This window comes from Antedon bifida, chromosome 7 (assembly GCF_963402885.1).
Source record: "Antedon bifida chromosome 7, ecAntBifi1.1, whole genome shotgun sequence".
NCBI lineage: Eukaryota > Metazoa > Echinodermata > Crinoidea > Comatulida > Antedonidae > Antedon > Antedon bifida.
Window position 1 is genome coordinate 11,161,972 of NC_136232.1, and position 25,126 is coordinate 11,187,097.

At 31.5% G+C, this 25,126-nt stretch overlaps 2 protein-coding genes across 4 annotated transcripts in view; one reads left to right on the forward strand and one right to left on the reverse strand.

Annotated features, from left to right (window-relative positions):
• The window catches only part of LOC144847396 (ephrin-B2a-like), a 60,087-nt gene extending 49,877 nt beyond the window's left edge, over positions 1 to 10,210 (forward strand). For all 3 annotated transcript variants that reach the window (XM_078703727.1, XM_078703728.1, XM_078703730.1), the window contains 4 exons: positions 6,679 to 6,974; positions 7,212 to 7,307; positions 7,616 to 7,732; positions 8,049 to 10,210. In XM_078703727.1, coding sequence (XP_078559853.1) covers positions 6,679 to 6,974; positions 7,212 to 7,307; positions 7,616 to 7,732; positions 8,049 to 8,185 — 646 coding nt within the window. In that variant the 3' untranslated portion in view covers positions 8,186 to 10,210. The remainder of the gene's footprint in view (positions 1 to 6,678; positions 6,975 to 7,211; positions 7,308 to 7,615; positions 7,733 to 8,048) is intronic.
• A 5,144-nt stretch (positions 10,211 to 15,354) lies between these two features.
• LOC144847911 (MOB kinase activator 3B-like) lies at positions 15,355 to 25,019 on the reverse strand. Its single transcript, XM_078704492.1, has 7 exons — positions 24,930 to 25,019; positions 22,104 to 22,254; positions 21,692 to 21,785; positions 20,545 to 20,678; positions 19,175 to 19,290; positions 18,504 to 18,590; positions 15,355 to 18,069 (listed from the first exon to the last, which is right to left on the reverse strand). Exons 1-7 carry the CDS (start codon positions 24,960 to 24,962, stop codon positions 18,040 to 18,042), a joined length of 645 nt encoding a protein of 214 aa, XP_078560618.1. The 5' UTR covers positions 24,963 to 25,019; the 3' UTR covers positions 15,355 to 18,039.
• Between the last annotated feature and the right edge of the window lie 107 nt (positions 25,020 to 25,126).

The following is a 25,126-nucleotide window of genomic DNA, read 5'->3' on the forward strand; positions in this document are numbered from 1 at the left end:
AACTGGAATTACTACAATCATAAAATCCAATTGCCATTTTTTAATGACATTTTAGTACCGATATCTTAAATAAGTACATACTTAGTTTTATTATTATCAATATCTCAATGAGTACACACTTATTTTTATTATCAATATCTTAAATGAGTACATACTTATTTTTATTATCAATATCTCAAATGAGTACATACTTATTTTTATTATTAATATCTCAAATGAGTACATACTTATTTTTATTTTACAAATCGAAGATACAATGATATGATTGATGAAATGTTTGATGAATATTGAAAACTAATGGAATTCAATCCTAAAGGAAGTAGAGAGACTGTGTGAACGCAAATTAACGTTAGAATTATTCATAGGATATGGGTACGATGAAATGTAGGTTGAGATATTAATGATTCTATCCATGAATATTGAAGATATTGCAGACAAATTTATATTTAGAATTGAAATTATACGAAGGATAGGGAACAGATATGTGGCTAACCATTAAATTAATTTATTTTATCGTGCATAACATCCAAGGTAGTTCACCGCTGGGTAAAAACTCGCACTAAACTCATCTCATTATTAAATACTGGGGAATGATCTGTGAATTATTATTCATGGAAAAAATATATTCCTTCTTGAAATAAATTAAACTGCAGCAACTTGCAGTTAGCTTTAAATAGTTTTTCAGATACTGTATAATGTATACAAGTAAAATATCCACTCTATCTATCTTAAATATTATAAATTACCAATGTATTTTATTCTTGGTGTAAAGCTGTTTCAATATCCTATTGACTGGGAATAACTCCCAGTAGGATTAATGGCATTCATTAATCTCTTTTAATCTCATCAACTGACATCTCCAAGGATTAAGAACTTTCATAAAAGGAATCAAACCTTTATCCTTATGCATAAAATACTGTCTTTATAGGTTTAGTGTCTCAACAGTGATATAAACCTTCAACACCACTCACAGAACATGGAGAAAAGACAAGAATGTCTTTCACAACTTTATATAATAATAGAAAGAATTTTATCAGTTAGGGAGATTTTTATCTTAGAGACTTTTAATCAACTTCTTTATTGTTCAACCATAGATTCAAAAGAAATTGATTTTCCCCAACAGGCATGCATTATATATTTCCTTTTTTCAGGTAATGAGTTTTTATTTAAGATCAATATTTAACTGTTTCCTTTTACGTTTGTTGTCGTAATCTTTATCTAACTATTGTGAGGACGTTAAACAAACTGGTATTAGTTATTTTTCTGCTTTCTTTTCTTCCATTGTTGCTACTTGGGTCAGATTCCGTGCAATGGTTATTGATTTAAAAATGAAGATATGGAGATATTTTGTTATATGTGAATGCCAAAAATCTCCTATTATACTTTTAATAGTAACAAGTTTTGACATTCGGTATTTGTGAGGGTGGTCGGTTAGGTTGTGCCATCTAGGGCAGGTTATCCCTTACAAATTTCTGTTCTTATTAATGAACAAGTAAAGATACTATGACTTTATAAAAGGTACCATCAACCATTAAAACGGTACTTCTGTAGTGCAGCTGTTGTTAGAGCTATCCTCTTGAAATAAAGTTGAATAAATAATATAAAACTAATATAAAAACTAATAGTAATTTCTCCTAATTGCTAAAGTAAAAGCAAACATATTAAAGAGATTTACTGGAAAGTGATTCTGTTCTGTCACAATAGCAAGAGGTCCTATATTAGTTTTAGTTTACTTGCCCTGTAGGACGAGATCGCAAGACCTTTGTAAGTTTTGTTGGAACCACTTAGGATTAGGAGATAATGCTAATAAATGAAAGTAAGTAGTTCTCTATGAGTTTACACAGGTTGATCAAAGAATATTGTATCTTTACTTTGGAGTCTGTTGGCTAAGTACTTAGTCTAAGTACTTGCTTTAAAATCCTATTTTAATTCATACAGATATCTATGATTGTTTGAACATCATAGTTTTATCTGAGTGGATGAAACCATGGAGAAATATGATTTCTTCATGATGAAACTAACTATTCATAACATTTTTTTTTTTATCATCTAAAAGAAAAAAAATGTTGAATACTATACAGAGATCCAGATGAACCTTTATACTAATGAAACTAACTGTTATAGTAAAATAGAAAGATACGTAGTATTAGTATACTTGGTTTTTTCTTAGTTTTATCTGAGTTGATAAGTTATCTCCTAAAGAAGAACCTTTAAAATAATAACTGTATATTTTTCACTTGATAATGAACAACCAGAATATTTCAATAACCCTCAATATTCCTAGATTAATATTTATCTTGGGTGAATTTGCTTCAAGCTCTACCAAACTATTGTCCATCGTATTTACCGTTCATTTTATAAATGCTTGGTTGGTTTTAACACATGTCTTTTGGAAACAATTTCATATTAATTTCAATATAATCAGCTTGTTGAATGCTAATTTAATAGCTATATAAGATTACATATTATTAAATATGTGAAGAATAACAATAAATTTAATTTGTTCTCTGTCTGTCTGATAACTTATGGCATCTGCTATGACTTGAGCATTGATAGGAACGTTTAGAGCCATTCGCAGTGATGGCACTTGTAAATAAGACTACCATAAGAATTGTTTTAAAACCAAATAATAAATGTCTTTCATAAATTATTCATTTTCCTTGCTTTCTATTGTCAAAGGATTGTTTTTACACCTTTTGTTACGATAGTATCAAATATAATTTTACATCATTTCATTGTAAAAATAACATTTTCTCACCATTGTTACAATTATATTGATTGTCTTTTATTATTCTTTGTTGACTTTATAGTTAACGATTCTACTTGAATAACAACTAAATTACCGATACTAATGACTTGTCTCGGGTTACATATATAGCGCCATCATGGCAAATTAATGAGGACGTTTTGTCCATGCTGACTTTTTTACAGTATCGTCTTGTTATCATAAAAGCAGGTGTGTTAAAAATACTAAATAATAGTGTAAAAAGAATTACTAAAGAAGGTTAGAAAGATTCAAATTTTAATTTAAGATTTTGTTACAATAATTTGTAAGGTTCTATTCAAAATGAAGAATACTCAAGTCTAGGAACAACACTAGATTAGTAAAGTTACGCTTGTTTCAGCAATTTATACCACCCATGAAAGAGTCCAGCCGGTTAGGCCTAAACTAAACCTTCAATGATAAAAGTGGAGGCTTAGGAAACTGTAGAGCACCATTACAAACACTGAAGTAATATTGTACAAAGCTTTTTAAACAGGCTTTTGTTACTCTTGCCTGGGGGTAGAGACCATTTTACACCCCTTTGATGATAAGTGTGAATGCAAAAAGTTTTCAAACCCGGCCTGTTGTTATTAGATATAGGTGTTCTTGTAGAAAAGTCAACAATATTGTTGAGATTTTGATGGACAGAGAATTATAGCATGTAAAGTAGGCCTCTCATGCTGTGGGAAGAAATGTACTTTTCTGTAACAACACATTTCTTCTTAATCTTAAAACAATAGAAGAAAACAAAGATGTGGAAGCCATCAATTATGCAATGTTAACTGTTAACTAATATCAGAATCTAGAATTTAGAATGCATTTAAGATAATAGCAAGCTTTCGTTTCAGGACGGTAGACGATTGAAGATGGTAATTCAATATTTATTCTGTACATGTTCCGCAGTCGTAGTCTCTATATTGTCTACCATCCCATAAACGAAAGCTTTACTATTATTAAAACTACAATTATGAATTTCTGAACCATAAACCTCAATTGATTGAGAGTATTATAAAAATAACAGTATATTTGAATAACTTATCTAGACTTATCTAAAATAACATTGAACGATAGTTGTTGGGCGTGATAGAAACATTCACATAAAGCATTTAAATCTTTAATTAAATTACCAAAATGAAAGTATTTATAGTTTACGAGACACTGTGTCATTAGTTACTCCATCATTTTGCTAACGAAAAGAAAATATTTTGATTACTTTTTTTTATCAATAATTGATAGACAGTCAGTGTAATGTTGATGTATTATACAATTCCACATCCACAAGAAAACGAAAGAGTTGAAATTATCATTTTGTCTGGAGAATTTTGATGAACCTGTTTCAAACCAAAGGATGATGCGGCAAAATGTGAATAGGAAATGAATGATTCAAGTTAGGCCCCCATCAGGTTCAAGGCTTGGCTCATCCTTACCCCAGGAGATGTAGTAATTCTACGCAACTAACTCTAACTGTAGAGGGCAGCATATCACAAGCTGTATACTACTGCTAAGATCTTCTATTATACATTTCATTAGAAAATGAATTAAATCCATTCATTATATCATAGCATTAATAGAATAGCTGATAATTCATCATTTTTAATGGAATATTTCCAAAAGGTTTTTTTTTTCTGTAAAATACAGACAGGTTGTTTTTAACTGAAAATTATGCGTAATTTATTTCACTTACCACATGTTTCTTTTAGTCATTACAATTCAAGGCTGTCCATTTTTTTTTCTAGTTTTGTTAAAAACAATTTTTTCACGTCTAAATCTGAAAATAAACATTGCAACATCTTGGTTCTTTGTTCTCTTTATGATTCTCTTTGTTGTGTGTGAATCCATTATGACATGAGTAGGATTACCAACATGAATGTGTCAATTGTTTGCACATTAATTACATAACAGTTTGCAGACATTACTACCAAATGTGATCAAACACGCATTTAAAAGGATCAACAATATTGACAAATGTTACACATGGTTCAATTATAAATGGATTATAACGCTTAAAGATGAGATAATAATAATAATGTGTGTTTAATTATATAATGGCATTTATGGTTAGGATTGATTTCAACTCTTACTTCTTGGTGTGATTCTTGAGTTTTGAAGTTAAATTATTAAATTCTTTTTTTAGGAATATTTGTTCAATTAATAATTTGGCATTTCTGGTTTATTTAAAGTCATACTTCTTGGTGTGATTCTTTTGGAATTTGATTGTGTTTTTTTAACATGAAAAGTTATGAAGTTCTGTTTTTGGGGAATGTTTGTTTGTGGAAAGCATGATGTTAGACTTTTCCACTGATAGTTGATTATCATTAGTTAAGCTAAGAATCTAAAACATGGGCCTAGAAATAATACGCTCCATTTACAGATAATAACAACACAGCAAAGCAATTTGTTTCCTCTGTGGACCTGATCAAAATATCTGACTGTGTTATCTTTGGAAGTTTCAAATTTACATGACCAGATGTTTGTAGACTTTCTGGTCCAGACGTCTTCCAAGTTCGCATTCCTTGGCGGCAGCTAAAACAACAAGTGTGTCCTCGTGGCTCTAAAATCACGCAACCGATCTTCTTACGACATCTTGGCTGCCGTATTTTGATATCAGTTACATCATTATCATTGTTATATAGTTATAATAGACCTGCACAGTACTTGAAACATGGTTTTAAATCTTTTGGATTTATATTGAATGAATGTTCATAAATTTGAATTAAAACATTCTTTAAGTTCTGTCTACACTATCAAACAAGTTTGACATAAAAAGTATGATGAGCCCAAATATGGTAGTGGTGGCACATCACATAATTTTTTCAAACTTATTTGATAGTGTAAACAGAGCTTAAAGAATTTGATAATATGATACATTTGAAAATGTTTACAAAAATGTTAACAATTGGAATCAAAATAATTAATAAATTGGCATCAATACTCTAAATATAATTTTTTAGTGATAAAGAAGCTAAAAATGTATTTCCATAAACATTTTTTATAAAGAAAGGAAATTGTAAATGTATCAAGCAATTGTAGTTTTGCGAGTGTAACTTTCTGGGTGTCTGAATGTCATCAATTTCCTGAAGTTTTGTGACTGTTTCTGGGTGTCTGAATATTGATATCAAATTGCTGGGTTGAGTTGAGTTACCCAACATGTTTACAATCATATTTAACAGGAAATGATTTATCAAAATTATGAAATTATCCAAATAATGAATACATATCAGGAGATTAACAAGATCAACGTATGTGGTTGATTTAATGTAAACAACGTGTCATTGTCGTACGTCGCAAATAAAATCCCGATTATGCCTCAAACTTCTCTGATTGGCTGGTTAGATAATTTCAAAGAATGTTATTCCTGATTGGTGTACTTGTCTACCAACCAACTGTTCAATTTGCACCTGGATTTTTCTGCGTGGATATCAAGTTTAAGGCGATCGTATGTGCAATACCGCCCCCTACTGTGAGCTGTCCTGTTCTTGCCATTTGATGTCGTCGTAGTTAACCAGATCTTTCACAACCTTTACTATCTTAGTCTCTGAACAGGTGTCATTTTCTTCAGTCCCCCTTTGGTTACTTTCATATTTATATCAGTTTTGTTGCTTTTTTCATGGCCTAAAATCTGTTGTGTTGTTTTCTATTACCATAATGTAATGGTTATCTTTATAATGATTTTAATAATATACTTTATCATTAAATTATAGACTAAAGTTCTTAATCATAAAATACAATATCACATATCTGTACTGTACATCCAACACATTTGATTTAACAATCAAATATACTATTTGTCATTAAATAGAATGTGTTATATAACACCTAAATAAATTCCTGTCATTTGATTGGATGGTTGTGGGTCAAATTTACAAAATGTAAAAATATTGATGGCTAAATGTAAGTTATTTTTTATTTTACAGTTTTGGGCCAAACGGCATGTACCTAGAAGCTGAAATAAATGATGTCATAGATATAATATGCCCGAAAACGAACGACACGGATGCAGACCGTTTGAAGGCGCAATATCACACATTTATACAAGTGCCGTACGTAAGCTACGAAAGCTGTAATGTAACTAAAGCTAACAAGACAGAAAAATTTCTTTTGAAATGCAATAGACCATTTGATGAAAATAAATATACGTTATTATTCCAATCATGGACGCCATACCCACGTGGAACTAGGTTCGTTGCAGGACAATCTTATTATTATATAAGTAAGTATTTGATTATTCTTTTTACAATTCTGTACAATTATACCAGGTTTCAGGATTTTGAATTGGGATAGGGTGAGGGGTGAGGGCGGAAGTGTGGGCGTGTCAGGGCCTAAAAATGCTAAAATGCCTCATGATGCTCAATGATGATGATTATTACATTATATCTACAGTAGTTTTTTTTTTTTTACAGTTGATTTTTTATATTAATATTATTTTTATTTTATTTTTTTTTTATAGCAACTGCAAATGGTTCACCTGACGGAATAGACCAAACCGAAGGAGGCTTATGTGCGACACATAATATGCGACTTGAAGTACATATAATAGACCCAAGTAAATATCTTATTTTGAATTATTTAGTTTAAATCATTGATCTGTAAAGAACTAAAATCAGCACCTTAAAGCTCTGTCTACACTATTAAACTTTATGTAAAAAAAAAGTGTGATGTGCCCAATTATGGTAGTGATATGCTTAAATATGGTAGTGATATGACATCATGTCCATATATGGGCACATCACATTTTTTGTCACATAAAGTTTGATAGTGTAGACAGAACTTTACAATTAAATACAAAATATGAAATTTGAAAAACCAGTTCCAATCAAAAATCATAATATGTCAAATTTATTTATATTTCAGATCCACCTGTGCCGAGAGTAACGACGACACAACGACCAAAAGACACAACAACATCACCACTTGTGCATACTACGACAAGAAAATCTGTTGAAAGGACCAAACGACCACCCACTACAGGTATGTTTAAAGGGTGTCATTATAGCTTGGTTCTCACTTGAACGTAAGGGCATATGCGTAATATGAGTTAGCCAATCACAAGCATCAGTTTGAATGATCCATCGCATTGTGATTAGTCAAATAATTTGCATTGTGCGTACATCCTTGTGTTCCTAGTGATGACCAACCAAAATGTTTATTTGTTTTCAGCTCTCTTTTTTTTTTTTAGTATTCCTCCTCATGCCAATAGTTTAAATTTCTACTTTTAAATAAATTATAAATAAAAATAAACAAATCACATACGCTCTATTCATTTTAAAATTATGTTTATTTTCAGTTAAACCTGAACCTACGGACAAAATGGGAAATAAAAATGGATACGACAAACAGACGACAGGTTCAGCGAGTCGGTACCAAATGTCATCATTGCTGCTGCTAGCCTCCTGCCTCATAGCTAGAGTCAGATGGCACTAGTCTCTGCAATCCAGACACTTTTGTATAAAGACTGTAAATTATTGTAAAATTATACTTAGTGGAAACTTATTTTGTAAGAAAAGTGCCTAATCTAATGTCACATGTTTTTTTAAACAAATTACACTCTGATTTATTGTAAGCCATATACAAAGCTTCTTTTATTAAAATCAAATTGTTCATTTTTTAAGTATATGACCGAGTGTAGTACCGTATACAACATATTTTAAAAACTATTCATGGACTTATAAATTATAGGTCCATGCTCTATTGAAGTAAACATGTATTTATTATCAATGTATTCTCTCTGAATGTAGTCTAAATTAGGGGGTGGGACTATAGTATTCAAACATGGGATTATACTCGGTCATATACTAGAATAAAAAAAAATTTGCACTTTTCTTTCAAGACATGCCACAACAAGAGAGATATATCATTTTTGTATGAAACAAATTTTATTGTATTAATAAACTGCTACTATATATTGATGTTTGAGAGAAAACAAGAAAATCGCTGAGTGGACATTTTCTACTTTTGTAGACGTCATTTCTGAAACAAAATCTCAATTTTTACTGAGATTTTCATAACAGAAAGGCATATGTAATAAGTTTGGTGATTTGTTTATAATTTTGTCTTTGGTAATGTGTTTTTAATTTTCATATTTTAAGTTGAATCTGTATGTTTACAATGCTGCTTTTTATAATATACAATGTTGTCTAAATATTAATCACTGTCCATGGATTAAGCACGAACTTAATGTTACCCAGCATGCATTGCATTCAATTATGTAAAGTAATATTAATTCCCTCGTTTCGTACTTAGGATAAGAAAGTGTAACACCTACTATCTGTTTTTCTTTCCACCGACGACGTTTTTACACTTGTATTATTTATTTTAATTTCATTTGCATCATTGTCTGATTTTCGTTAGGTCATCAAAAGTTTAAGCAAACATTGATTATAAACAGGGTGTGACAGAAAGCATTATTAAAATTAAGCTGCTTAGTTATAGCATTTGATTTGAAGTCTGCAAAACAAATGGTTATTAAAAATAAAATTATGGATCGTTCTTTCATAATGGTTAATTTGGTGCACAATAGTTTTAAGAAGATGTATATGTAAGGATAATTTATTTAATGTTTGTATATACTAGCTTCGGAAGCATTCTACTAATAAAATATAAAATAAGATTTTTGTTCAACGATTTTAATATTTGTACACAATTATTTTCAGTTCTATTATTAGAAGATTTGAAAGGTTCTTATAATTGTCTGTTTTCTAAGCAAACCCAAAACAATGATTATTTTAAGAGTTTCTAATTTTTTGAGTTGATCCCAGAAATAGCATCACGAATAAAATAATAATATTGACGATCGAATCTGGACAAAGAAATAAAATTAAGGCAAAATTTACTTACATTTAAGTTGTAGGATCATGTTGAACCATAAGAATAATTAATTTAAACTCATTTTATTCAAAGCCAATTAAATGTTTATTTAGAAAGCATATATTTTACAAAACATTTGAATTTAGTAAAGATTGATTTCATTAATAGTTATCTTAAGTTTTAGCAATATATCATTTTAACAAAGAGTAATACATGCAAGGAAATTACTAATTCTTTTTAAATGTTGAATAAAAACATTTTTTAATTTGAATTTAACATTATCTATTTTTTTTATCGATTGGTCAATTAGTCCATGTAACAAAAACTATTTTCCTTTCACGTTCATGTTCAATAAAATAATAGATATGTATTAAAATGTTGTTGACACGTTTTTTGTGTCGATTTTGGATAAAAAATAATACAATATCCATGGTAACAAAGTTCTGAAAATATATGTTGGTTTAAAAAGTACAAAGACATTGTAATTAATATTAAGATCTTTCAGAAAAGTTGTAATAATTTATATTCTTGTATGGACGTCTAATGTTTGTTAAAACTCCTAACAAAGTTTTTAAAAAGACGAACGTACACATTTTTTGGTTGAAGAAGGTATTACGACAAAAAATTAAAAAAATACTTTTATGATAATGATGTATCTTGGGTAGTTTTATTTGTGTGCATTACTATTGTTTATTTGGTTCCCATAGTGCCGCATGGGCGCGTAGACGCAGCGCTAGCAAATTGACCAATGACAAGCGATTTGAATAATCCATCGCTTGTGATTAGTCAAATCGCTTGTATTTGCGTCCAATGGGAACCAAGCTTTCATATTAAATAAACTAACAACGTTTGTGAATGGTGATGATGTGATGACGACAGTCGTGATGATGTGATGACGACAGTCGTGACGATTCAACAAAAAAACAAATGCCAATTTAATTAAGCGTCTGGAAAAACAGAAGATAAAAATAGTACAAGATAAAAAAAAACATGTCGGATTAAATACACCTTCAATAAATAATGCATCATTTGTGACCGTAACAACAGGCGCGCGTGTGAATTACACAGATCATTGACGACGATGTGAGATGGGTGCTTCGCCGCCGCCGAGTTCAAATTGATGAATTTACAAGATTTTAGACTCCGTGACTGAGCCGCCGAGGGACTGTTCTCAAGTCGTTAGCATTAGAATAGATATACACTACAGTATTACAATCCCAGACAATGTTTTTTCCTGATTTCAAATTCCCCAGCCAGTACAATCCCAATAATATTCGTGTCGCCGTGTTGGACCTACATTTTCTTAATGAAAAAAAATCCTATCTGCGACAAGTTCGCATAATAAGGCCAGACAGACAAGCGGTAACGGTAACAAAAATAATATAGAATCTATGTTATTCCTTATGACCACCGCGGAGTGGACGGGCGGATAGATACAGATTCTACGGGACAAGCTACGCGGTTTTCCGCTTACTATACCGTATTACCGCTCGTCTGTGTAAATTGACCTTTAGGGCAATTATATTTCACCCAACCTCGATGCCAATTAACATAACTAAAGTAAGTTAATATATATATTAAGAAAGGTGTTAATTTCGCAATTTCCATCTGAATCATAATCAGGCCAACTTTTTTTTCCAGCTCTATTTTAACTTATCCATTAATTATGTAATAAAAACAGAAATCAATAATCTTGAATAGGCTGAACAAAGCCTGTATTATTGTGATCGGTATGACTCAGCCACGACAGCAACTGGGAAGGGTTTATTACCTATTGTCGCATCATTATACATTATACCGTCTGTAGACTTCGATTAAATTAATGTTAATTTTGATGGAGGAAATTACAGAGAGGTATTTTACATAGGCCATGATTGAAAGTAAATGAAGCGATGCGCCTAATAATTAAACACACTCGTTTCAAGGTCATAGTTGGTCCCCAGTATTAATTGAATAGGCGGGTTTGAAATTTATTCAAATTGTATTGAACGCACGTGCGCGCGCAGTCGTTCCGTTTGTACGTACGTTTGACGCCGCCGCGCGTGCTATTCACGTCGGATGCGTCACGTCATATTATTACTGTGCTTAATATGTATAACTGCAGCAGAAAGAGTGGTTCCCACTAGAGATGCAACGCAAAGGCGGCGTATGCGCAACGCAAGCGAGTTCACCAATGACAAGCCACTGAATAATCTATCAGTTGTGATTGGTCAATTCACTTACGTTGCGTTGCGTCGCTAGTGGGAACCAAATTTAAAGACCCCGTTCCGAGCAAAAATCGACTAATTACAATAAAAGAATAAGGCTGATATGACGTCACATAAATTCGATAACATTATTATCTACCAATTATATGATTATTATTAAATATTTTATCATCGCAATAAACACTGTTATGTTATTGTTAGTTCGAATAGTCCTGATTATTGTTTATCCACAAATTCGATTTTTCTTTATAGAATTGTGACTGTTTTCATTTTATATAACCCATCATTAGTAGAATTATATTTACAAAAGTATCTATTAAGAAAAGTGTAAAGTCGGTCGAACTTTGATCGGTATGAACATCAACCTCATATAAGAATCATTGCCTGCATAAACAAGGCTGTAGATACGAGGCATCATTACGTGATACGACAAGGCCCTAATATAACATCATTAACCGAATTAAATGTCGTTACGTCGATATCTAACGAGCCATAAACGAACGCCCATTGACAGAAAATGTTCTCTATTGTAAAAATGTAGGTCTGTAGTTATAACACATCACTATTGTTTTCAGGGACTATGAATATACAGATTTGAAGTGATATTCGATCACAAAAAAATCACAATGTCTTATCATTATAATAGTATCGAATCCATACGTCAATTACGGTAAAAATGATGGTGTTATTCGTAAAACAATGGTTAATTTTTCCTGATATCATCACAGATTATCACAAGTTGACAATATCGGAGGTAATTTATCGGTAATCAAACCAAACACATTTGTTAATAACGGGAAGAGTTCACCGGTTTACTTGACTTATTTTAAAGTACGAACTACATACTACGATATTAGATAATATAAAACAATGCAATATAGAAGAACTAACAATTCATATCAACATTCCATATCCTTCTTGACTTCTCCCCGGACTTATAACCATGGAAGAAATGTAGCCTTTACTTTTTAAAACAATAATTTTAAAAGGGAATCAACTTTTGTTTTCAAATTAAACGATTTACTGATTGCAGAGACACTAACAGATATTTCAAATAAAAATAATCAGGTTTTATTCATCGAAAGTCACGTTACCCACTACTTAGTCTTCCCAAAGTGTAACACTGAATTTGTTTGACGGACCGTAAAGTCTTAAGTATACGTATCTTTGAAAAACCCGCGTTTTGATGATACAGTGGCGCCTAAGCCAAAGCCTATTCTACAAACATGACATTGGATATATACTAAATATATACGCTGAATTACTTTTTATATACTACTGTAGACCGTATTCATTCCATTATTAAAAGGATGTGCCTACCACACACGTTGGTTAATTAAAGAACAATAGTGTTATTATGCCTATACTACTGACGATATGTTTTACACGGAATGCACGATTACGTCGTACTACGCGTCTGCGCGCGTAAATGCGTAATTACGTGGACCCAACTAACTTCAACTTTGTTAGTCCTAAAGACGCATCTTCAAACTTGCTTTGTAAAGAGATAGCATTACTTGTTACCGTGAACACAAAGACATTAATAAGCGTGCGAAATTCTTTGGTCGGAAATTGGTACGTTGGTGACCAGCTGAATGACTCGAGGAAACAATGCTAATGACAAGGGTAGAGTTTAAAAACATCCCTGGGTCATCTTCAAATCTCCCAAATCATGGTCCTGGACACGACGCCGTTTCTGGGTCTGGTGTTATCGATTCCAGTTCAAATATGTTGCCCGGGGATTGGCGCTAAAACGGCGCGCTAAAGCAGACAGATAAATGTTGCCTCGTCGCGTCTGCTGCTGCTTTGGTTGGTCTCGCCTTAATCAAACATGATATTACACAAACTAAGAATTAAAATATTAGGTAAACAACATTTGCCTTCAAGTTAACAACCCGATAAATATATGCATGTTCTGTATTAATATTCTACAAAAGTATCCCGGCAGGCAATGTCCATTTAATTAGAAAATATCATCATTGATATAAATGAGAATAACTGTTGTGCAAAAAAATCGTAGTAATTAATTGTATTAAGAGTGATGTGTTTGTATTCAATCACTCTTAGTTTCTATGGCCGTCATGTTCCCAAGTAAAACAAAATTAAAGAACTGTAATGCAAAAAAAAAACCGGTCACGACTAGCCGTTGTTATGTTTACAACAATTAACAACACGGACTATTTTCGGCGTAGTAAAATTAGCTTCACTCTGACTTTCGACCAATCAGATCATTTGATTGACGCGTAAAAGTCAGACGATAATTTTAATAAATTAGACATCGTCCTCAAAATTGTACAAAAAGAAAGGCAAAAAAGTGAGTATAATGTACCGAGAAGAGAAGGTCAATATATATATACGTATAAAATACAACTTATGGAATTAATATACATAATTTACTTGGTAATTATGTTGGAAGAAGTGGTAGATTGAGTTAACTTAATATCTAGGCCTATTAGGATATTTGCTAAGATCCACTCCATCTTCGACGCGCATGCTTAACCTATACCAGTACCGGCGGCACTAGAGTATTGCGGGCTAACGTTTTTTCTGAGTTAAGCCTAGGCCACGTTTTTTTTTGTGGGCCTAGGCCAAGTTTGTTTTGCCACATACCACAAAAGGGTAGACTACAATGCCATATAGAGGCCCCTAACAAATAAAAACAAGCGAATACTAGTAGTAGAAGATTTGTCATTGATTAATATGTGACATAAGTTCAGATCCAGTGGATCGATGCTAGGCTTCACTTACATCCCCAGGTGACATCAATAGGTAGGCCTAGCGAATGATTATTGACCGTATCTTTTGACACAGCTATTTATTTTGTTTAAAGAGATGATTATGTTCGAACAAGCATCACAAAAACTTGAAATTAATGTAAGGCTATTGATGAATTATGACAAAATCAATCGGCAAATTTATACAAATTATATTGGTTTGTGACCGGAATATAAAATTGCCGTCATTACAATATTTCTTATTCACAACATCACTCACTTAGCACATAACATTTATAAAAATTCCCGATGGCCTTACGGAAATAATATTTATGGTATGATCTAAAAATGTTGCAGGGTTTTATGTCAGCTATTAAAAATTGATTTTATATTCCAAGCCTAAATGACATTGAGCATGCATCAACTAAGAGTTTCTTCTAAAGCTCTGTCTACACTGTCAAACTATTTTGACAAAAAAGTGTAATGTGCCCAAATATGGTAGTGGTATGCCCAAATATGGTAGTGATATGACATCATCATGTCCATATATGGGCACATCACATTTTTTTGTCACATAAAGTTTGATAGTGTGGACAGAGCGACACATATTCAGGGGACAACTCTCTTTTAACCTAGGCCTATAAAAATCCCAGGTCCATACATGTATGGTATCATGTGAAATACTTAATTGATGTTTTTAATTGTGCTTTTGGTTTTAATATTTTATAATCTCTTCACTAAATGGGAGAAAATCCTATTTCAGTGTGATATTCCGTTTGTATTGTTTGTTGTATATATGGAAATGTTATTCTGAAATAAAGTGATCAATCAATCAATATATAAAAACAGTAACCAACTTTTTTTTTCTGGAAAAATGTATTTGTTTAAACGTCTGAGTTACCAATAATTCACTGGTCATTGTTAATAACATATAAGCTTATAGAGTCACATATTATTGTATTTACTACCAATTAGACTGTTAATTTTCATTAAATTATTTAAACATTGTCTACTGCAAAACATTCTGCTATGATTGGTAAAAATGTATCTCACTAACTGTTTTACACACTAGAGGGCGGTAGACTATATTACTGTTGCACCAACATTAGAGTTTTATTATATTAATCAATTTCTCTCTTTTTTTAAGGAAAAGTTATAAAAAAAAAACATATTATACTCTATGAGGATGCCTACAAATGATGTCATGGGAACACCTAGACAATATAAGGTGAGTTTTTAATTCTTTTCTTAAAAATAAATGACGTCATCTGAATAACTTGAGTACAGAGTAGAGTATTTTTTTTAAATAGAAATATGTGCTTAAACTACTGTGTGTATATTAAGTCTATACTTAAAAAGTAATGATACACTAAAGATTACTTAAAAAGTACTATTTGTGAGAGAAAAATGTCCCTACTATTATAACACTGTATACACTATACAGAGATCCAGATGTATCTTTACACTAATTATAACAATGAGTTTTGGACATGTGATATTTGGGAGCTTTTTATTTGCCATGACATATGCATACAGGTGTGTCAGTAGTCATTTTCTGGACCTAGAATCCGCCAAAACAACTGTCAATCAACCAACAAAAAATTAGATGTGAAATCAAGTCACCTACCATTGTCTCTGCATGTGTACAATAAAGTAACATGACATAACCTAAATCTCAAATAGCTTGCCTCTGTATGCGCACAGAGAATAAACATGACTGTACTACTGTGAAACAATTTAACTTAAATCGATGATTAGCAAATACAATTTATATAACTAATAGTTTCATTAAATGTGATGAAGTAGTGAGTAGTGAGCTTACAATACAAGGAATGTTTCAACAACAAAAGTTACCTAATTTTAGAATTGAATCTTCTTCAAACATTTTTTTTCAAACAAAATTTACAACTAGTTTTATCTCATCATTATTACCCTGTGTCAAAATGTTGTTTTTGAAAAAAATAGCACCAACATATCAAACAAAACTGCAGCTAATTTATAGTTATGATTTCACCCAAGTTTGCCATCTCAAAATGTTCTGTCTACATTCATCTATGGAACAATCCATTAAATTTTGGCACACTTAAGCTTGGTTCCCACTCGGATGCAAGCAAGGACGCAAGTACACTGCAAGTTATTTGACCAATAATCCGAAATGTTGCTTGTGATTGGTCGACTCACTTGCGTTGTGCATACATCGTTGCTTTGTGTCAATGAAAGCCAAGTTTTCATATACATTATTTATTATAAAGAAAACTAGAATTAGTGCTTCCCAAAAAGTAAACTAATGGTGCATGTTTAAGTTTATATAATTTTCAAAGCATATAGCTAAAAATAAATAACATATAGTTAGTCTTATAGGTATTTGTATTACAGTAGTTGAAACTTATTATTGTAGCAATGGAGTTTTATCGAATCATAACAGAAGTTATACTTTCATATTTAACCCTGATTCTTACGAGATCCATTCTTACCTACTAAACTTAATTAAACATCTTGAAAAGTTAACTAGATGGGATTTTTACTAATACTAAACATATTGGTGGAGTAAATAAATGCAAGAAATCAAACCATTAAGTGATGTTGGTTAGTCTATGGGCTTGTTCAGCCGGGTAAGTTGCTGGCCTACTCACCACAGTTAGCGATAATTGGCCCATGAAACCAACTTACCCAGGTAAATAACTAAGATTGAACAGGCCCTATATGCAAGCTATCTACCTATATCCTTTTATATAGGTAGAATCTCACAATATGAAATGGACAATATGCAAATTTGGTGCTTTAACTCATCTCATTAACTATACTAATTTACATGCAGGTGGGGAAATTAGATGCCGGTAATTTTCAATCTGTATTGTTGTATTCAGCTGTTATCGCTGATTAAATTTTGTTTAAATGAGAAAATCAGCAAAGTTTTGTTTTAAAGTATTCGTCCCAACAAATATTTTTGTTATTTGAAAGACGTTTTAAAACATTTAATGTTACTGTGTTAATAAATGTACAATATTATAAATGCAAAACAGTTCCTACTGATACTAAAATAAAGGATAAGTTGAATGGATATTTTTTGGATTTTTTTAAATAGTTCTTTTTTTCTTAAAATACAATTTCTTTAAAGAGAAAATAACAAGACAATATGCAAATCCTTTATACATAAAAACAAAAATGAATAAAGCATTGTAAGAAATACTACATTCATCCTGCCAGTATTAAAACAACTGTTACATCGTCTTTAAAAAAATACATTTCAATTAATGCACATTTTGTTGTTTTAAAATAGCTATGCTGTAATCTTGAAAAAATACATTATAATGCACATGTTTTATATTTGTTTTTTTTTGCTAGGATACCAAAAAAACACACTTAAGTTTATTACTTAGTATCATGCACTTAATTAAATGATTGAAAGGTCCCAAAACATCCTGACGATGTAGTCGGCATGACTCCCTATCCTTCCCGATTCCAAAGGGCATTTCCCGTTAGCCCACGGAATCATATTACCAGCACACTATTCTGATTGTGATTGCATTCCAGAATCTGTACCTCCTCCTCAGTGACAGATTCTCTCAGTAAGGTCCTTCTGCAATTAAAATTATATTTTCATTTGAAAAAAAACCCCAATTTTTACCACTTACTGTAAAACCAGAATTGGTTACAACAGTCATTTTTGCAACATTAAAAACTAAAGTACATGTAAATACTATAACAAGATCGTGTCAATCCATCGTGGGCACAACCTTGGTGTTACAATGCATGTACTTTGTACTAACACAGTAAAAACATTGTACAAAAATTAATAAATTAAATACAGTACAGTAACAAGATCGCATTGTGGGCTTAGCGGCATGAAACTTTAGCGAATTTTAATCACTTGTGAAAGTTTCATGTGTACGAAAGTTTAGTACTTATGTATTAAGGTATGGGAGTGTGGTTATATTTGTTGAGCATTGGAATTTACTTGGTCATACAGCATAATATTAATACTGGTATGATACAAAGGGTTATGATACGTACCAATGGCTCTAGCTCCTTTCTGTCTACCAGTTTAAACTCAACAATGAAGTAGTAATAATGCTTGTAACATGTGTTGATATGTGCCTCCTGTAAGAAACAAAAAAGACAAATTAGTAAATATATATCAGTGGTTCTTAGCTCCTAAGACCAGTGGTTCTTAGCCCCTAAGACCAGTGGTCCTTAGCCACCAAGACCAGTGGTCCTTAGCCTCCAAGACCAGTGGTTTTTAGTCTCAAACACAGGCGAGTCTTAGCCTCTAAGCCAAGATAGTTCTTAGTTCAGGTGGTCATTATCATATCAATAAATGTTGTAGTTACTGTTACCATGGAGTTATAAAATTATTATTATTAATTTTATAACTCCATGCTGTTACTATTCTTATAGCTGTTTTTTCCTGAAGACACGTGGCCATCATTGATAGATACTTAGTATCAGTTGACTTTATTGCTGGTGTACTCAAGATCTGCATTTATACCATGCTATACAATATTTGATTTATATAACATTGCTTGTATAGTAGCTTTATGGGTTGTACTTATCAGTTAACTTTACTGCTGGTGTACTCAAGATCTACATTTATACCATGCTATACAATTTTTGATTTATATAACATTGCTTGTATAATAGGTTTATAGGTTGTACTTATATGTAAGACATTGTGAAATACTTACAGCGCCAATTGTGGTGAGAGTATCAAAATGGTGTATGTACACATGTACAAAAACACGGAATAGACGAGATAGGATCTTCTTGCATGTTGGTAAAAATTTATCTGGGAAAGGAACATCTATGAGCAAAAAAAAAAATATTTTATAGATTTATCCAGTTTAGTTACCATGAAATAGACAAAACTAATATTTTATAATTCTGGTTATATGAGCTGAAAACTAATGAGTCTCATATCTAAACTTTCATATCTGAATATTACTTATTATTTTTAACATAAATATTACTATACAACTTCCTTGTTGAATTATTACATACATGAGTAATTTTAAGCCTAGTTTACTCGCATACAAAAATACCATACATTGATTTACTTTTGTACTGTTTTTATGCCTTTGTACTGTATTTGAAATTTGGCAAAATAAATGATATGATAAATACAGTACTACAGTCATCATCCAGGAGGCAGTTTGTTAGCTCCGAATGTGTCCCCTTAATAAGGGTTTATCTACTGTATAATGATTAACAAATTGTTATTAAAGCAAGAGTTGTTTATATTAGACTTAGCCAGGGACTAATATGTAATAAATCATGCGTTATTATAACCATTACAACAGTTGACATACATAAATGATGATTTGATATTTAAATGTGGAAACACAGGAAGAACATACTGTAATCATCTTTTTATAGTTAGCTAGCTAATTATGTTCTCATGATCCACATTATATAAATTAAAAGGAAGCATTATGTGAATTGAAGCTATGGCATGTTACTAAAAAGGGTGTGGTAACCTGCTAAGTATGTACTTAGATATCTTGCATTCTTGTTTTATATTTATCCTATTTGCTTGAATAGATATTAATACAGATTTGAACAGTTATCCTAAATAGCAGATATGAGGAGATAAATAGGTTATCCAAAGTTAGGATAGTTTCTGATATAATACTACACTATTTCATTTATTTCATACCTATTTAACAGTGAACCAATTACAAGATTTCATAATTTATCATGCTTATAAACTAAGCCTAATTTGAGTTAGTTACAACCCTGGCACATTGTTAGAATTGAACCCTGGACCTTTGGATTGGAAGGCAAGCATGTTAACCACCAAGCTACAGCTCCACTACAGCATGTTAACCACCAGGGTTCATACATACAAAACACCGGTGTTAAATCTTCTACAACTAAAAGTCGTGGTTAGTCATGTCTCGGGTTAAATTTTATAGTTGCCGTACAGATAGGCTGCTACATCAGTACTTCTATGAATGGAGGGCTAGTTGGTGACAAGAACGCTAGTTGGTCATACCCAGTACCGTTTTGATTTTACGATCATTCGGGAAACCACCTCACGAAGTGTGTGTAAACTTACCAGGATCTACAGGGAATACATTCTCATCATTAATTATCATCTCAATCCAATCCATCAGGTTTGCAATGTATTTGTTGGCTGGGAGTTTGGTTGGTTTCTTGTATTTATTGCCATCACACCACATATACTCATATCTAGAAAAACAACAGCAGGATTCATTTATTGCCATACAAATAATAAATAACAGTAAAATAGTCCAAAGTCTAACACAGAACAAAATAAGTATATAAGTATAAGTATCTGGGACGGTCACAACTAATTTAGACATACATAATGGGTATACAGTATACAGGCGCAGATTTAGGTGGGGGATAAACAGGTGTTGGCCCACTAAAATTTAACATAACAAAATCCTAGATCCTATAATGACTTATAATTGAATGAATTTATAAACATAGCATTTTGATATTATGATAATACTTCATATATACATTACTCATTAACAAAAGGCCAACCAAGAGAGATCAAAATCAAACATTAATGCTGGTTCGCATAAATGTCCAAATCACTTGATTTGAAATTAAATATTAATCTGTTTTTATTTGTTGTATCATGGCATGGCTTTTAAGCTGTCTGCACTATCATTAATCAAACTAATTTGATAAAAAAAAAAAAGTGTGAAGTGCACAAATTTGGTAGTGATATGCCCAAATATGGTAGTGATATGACATCATCATGTCCATATATCGGCACATCACATTTTGTTGTCATATAAAGTTTGATAGTGTGGACAGAGCTTAACAGTAAAAGGAAGTTTAAATAATTTATTTACTTAAAAAGTGCTGGGTTTTGTGAAAAGGACAAAAACCTAGAAAACAGCCACACAATGTAATTTTGTTATGAATATCAATGCATGACTGCTTTTCCATTTAACATCATAACATCATTGTAAGTGCAGTACATGTCTGCATAGAAATATTATATCATATTATAGAAAAATTATATAATATCTCTATGACGTCTGTGTATTTTCACTTTTAAATATTCACATATGTTAGAGGAAAATCAACATGGCTTCTATCCACAATTTAATTGATGTTATGCCTATGACGTTTGTGTATTTTCACCTTTAAATAACAACATATTAAAATCAAAATGGCTTCTATCTACAATTTAATTCACATTACTGTTATTTATTTGAACTTACTTTGGGCCTCCAGACATTATAGGGCACGACTCGTCTGTGCAGTAGTCACATATCGTACCATAGATCAGATTAATACGGTTAAAGAAATCAACAACTGAAAAAAAAACACCCAATAAATTATTTTTAGATTAAAAATTGCTTTCTACCAAGCATGTCATATACACATAATGTAAATTGGTCCTTGCATACTGGAATGTTGCACAGCAGTCATGAAATAGACTCTCCAATGAAGTCATAAATAATTATTAATAGAAATTAGAGAGATATTTAAATTTATTTTATTTATAAGTCAAATTTATTTTTATGAAAATGCTTCTGCTGCTGTTATCGCGATGGTTCTCTATGATATAGACACTTATAATGAAGAATGCCATATTTTTTTAACCCAGGGATGAATTGAACCAGTACTTACCATGCACAGCCATCCAGTCATTAAAATCTTCCTCTGCTGGTAGAGCTACACAGCTCTTTAGGTCTAGGCCTGAATTCAACGAAGCCTCTGCCTTCTTGTGAAGCTCATATCGCATAGTACCTTGCTGGAACTTTTTCTTTGGCCTAAATGTCTAATATAAAAATAATTAAATTGAATTAAAATAAAAAATTTGTGGAGCAAATATAAAAAAGTGTGGTACTGTACACTACAGTATTTTATCAGTTTACAACAATATTGCTTTCTAGTTCCACTTTTTTAGTGTAGCAATTAGGTAGTATATCAATTTATGTAAATTTTTTGTAGAATTAATTAATTACCAAAATTAATTTACTTTGCTATAAATTGTGAGCTCAATTAGCTTGTTAGATTTTTGACAACCAGCAAAGGTTGCTCAGGTTATAAGCTCGTACTAAAGTAAATTGTTATTCCTGATGATACTTAATATTTTATTCAAAAAGACATTCTTTTATGTATTTGTCTGTCAATATGATAATCTTGTATTTTATGGCAGCATATGTTGATAGCGACCCTGGTCTGAAGGTGATAAACTAGATAAAATTACACCTATGATTACACAAGGCTTGACTGCATTATTAAAATTAGATAGGAAAACGGAAGACATTAGACTAGCTTGTACCATTTCCCTTTTACTTCCTGTTTGCTACAGTACAGGTACTATATGTAGAAAATTACTTTGAACATGGCCCCACAGGAACTCCTGCCAGGTATATTATACTACTGTATATTTCACATTCATGTCTCATCACCAAAAAAAAAACTGTAACTAAAGCATTGCCTACACTATATATCAAAAAAATGTCATGTGCCCATATATGGAAATGATGATGTCATACAGTATCACTACCATATTTAAGTATAGCACTACCATATATAGGCACATCACATTTTTCTGACACATAGAGTTTGATAGTGTAGACAGAGCTTTATAAATAATAATTAATAGTACTAGTCTTCGCTAACGAAAAAACCAATACTGTAGTACTGTTAAATACTAAAAAAAAACATATTTAGTTTTCATATTATATACTGACAGTACTGTACCTAAGAAATGTAGATCAGTAGTAGTACTACTGTAAAAGTCTTGCTAGAAAACTTACTGAATAATAATTTTCACTAATAATATCTCATCTAGGTCATCTATACAGTAATGTACAAGGTTTAATTGGAGGTACTCTATGAACTAACTACAACAGTGGATTTGACAGACTCTCCTTCACTCTGGTGGAAAGGAAGTTGAGTCGGTAGAAGTTGAATCGGTGACATGTGCTGGTGCATTTATTGTTTATTCCTGGGCTTACTGTATTCCATAGAAATTGTATCTGGTTTAAAATTTAAATGGTTTTTACATGAATATAAACCGTTTGTGAGCGTGTGCCATCATGTAAAGGTGTATTCAGGTTTATAATATTTTGTGGTTTGGAAACAGGACATGTATAACAGTGTTTTCATTGTGCTTAATACCGGTATATCTATCGAATTAAATGGATTTTCAAAATTCAAAACCATTGCAATTTAAAGTACAGTATGAAAAGAAAATTTATTATACCATGGAGGTATACCTCCATGAGATTGTACAAGCATTAATGTTAGGTCGAATAAAAGGCCAATGACCTTTGACTTGGATTTTACCTGAAGCCCGAGTTAATAGTATTATAAAGATAGATACAGGAAGTGTTGGTAGCTTATACCAGTACCAGGATGTTGAAACTACCATCATGTAGTGTATGTGATTGTAGTTTATAAAAAAATTACCTTAAAATGTCAAAAATTGGGGGGAAGTGGTTTATTGTACAGTTACTAAATTAATTGAAAATAGAAGAGAAATTAAAATAATCAATGTTTAAGATTAATACACCAAACAATACAAATACAGATACAGCACTATATTAAAATCACAACACTGTACATGCATTATACTGTAGTAGAACAAAGTTTGCAGAACTTCAAAGTCTCTGTAAATGGTTATATTTTACTTTACTAATACTTTGTCAACATATTTATCAATTTGTAATCAAGATATAAATATTAAACAAATATATGCCAGGCAAAATACACTATCATTAGATGGGTATCAACTACCAAATAATGACATACACATTTGACAGTACTGTTAGTGTTACCAAATATTTTAGTTTAAAGGTTGGAGCTGTGAAATAAAGCTACAGTAACTAAAGCAAGAAGGAATACCAACAACTTGGTAATATAGACTAACTGGTCTATTGATACAAACAATTTATCTACAGTAGCCTATAGACAACAGGTGCGCTGTAAATACTAAATTGTCTTTTTCTCGTGGCCTATATAAATTACTTTGTGAATAAAAATAATTTCTGTACAGTCAGGATTGACATTAATTGATGCCATGATGATCATGATGGATGAACAATTCTGAATGAACATTTTAAAATGTTTTATTCAATTATTTTATTTATTTACCTAATTATAGGCAAACTAATTTAGTGTAAATGGAATAGTCAAAGTGATGAAACACTGAAGATACATTAACATTTCCCTAAAACTTGGGTGGTGAAATTATACGTATTAAGTACTGGTTCAGATACAGCTAAGTTAGGCCTCCTCCCTTCCTGTTGACAAAGCCTCATTCGTTGATAAACTCTCGCGACACAAATCGATATTTATTACTGGTGGTAGCCTAGCTTGCTAGACTCTGGTGATTACCTGTTTTGACAACAGAAAATCTTTTAAATGCATGGTATATTGCATTCCCTTTTTTCACAAAAATGTAGCTAAATAATATCTTATTTTATTTGAATAATCCCTTACCTTTTCCTTTGAGAAGAATTTACCGAAATCCATGATTTACTTTGTGTATATTTCGTTTATTTTTTCCGTCGCGCTATAATGAAACCAACTGGTGGTAAACTTCCTTGAAAATTGTTATGTTGAGGGCGCTAAACAAGTTTTGATAAAGTATGGAACGCCATCAGCTACAAAGTTCAATTAACATTTGGATGCAGAAA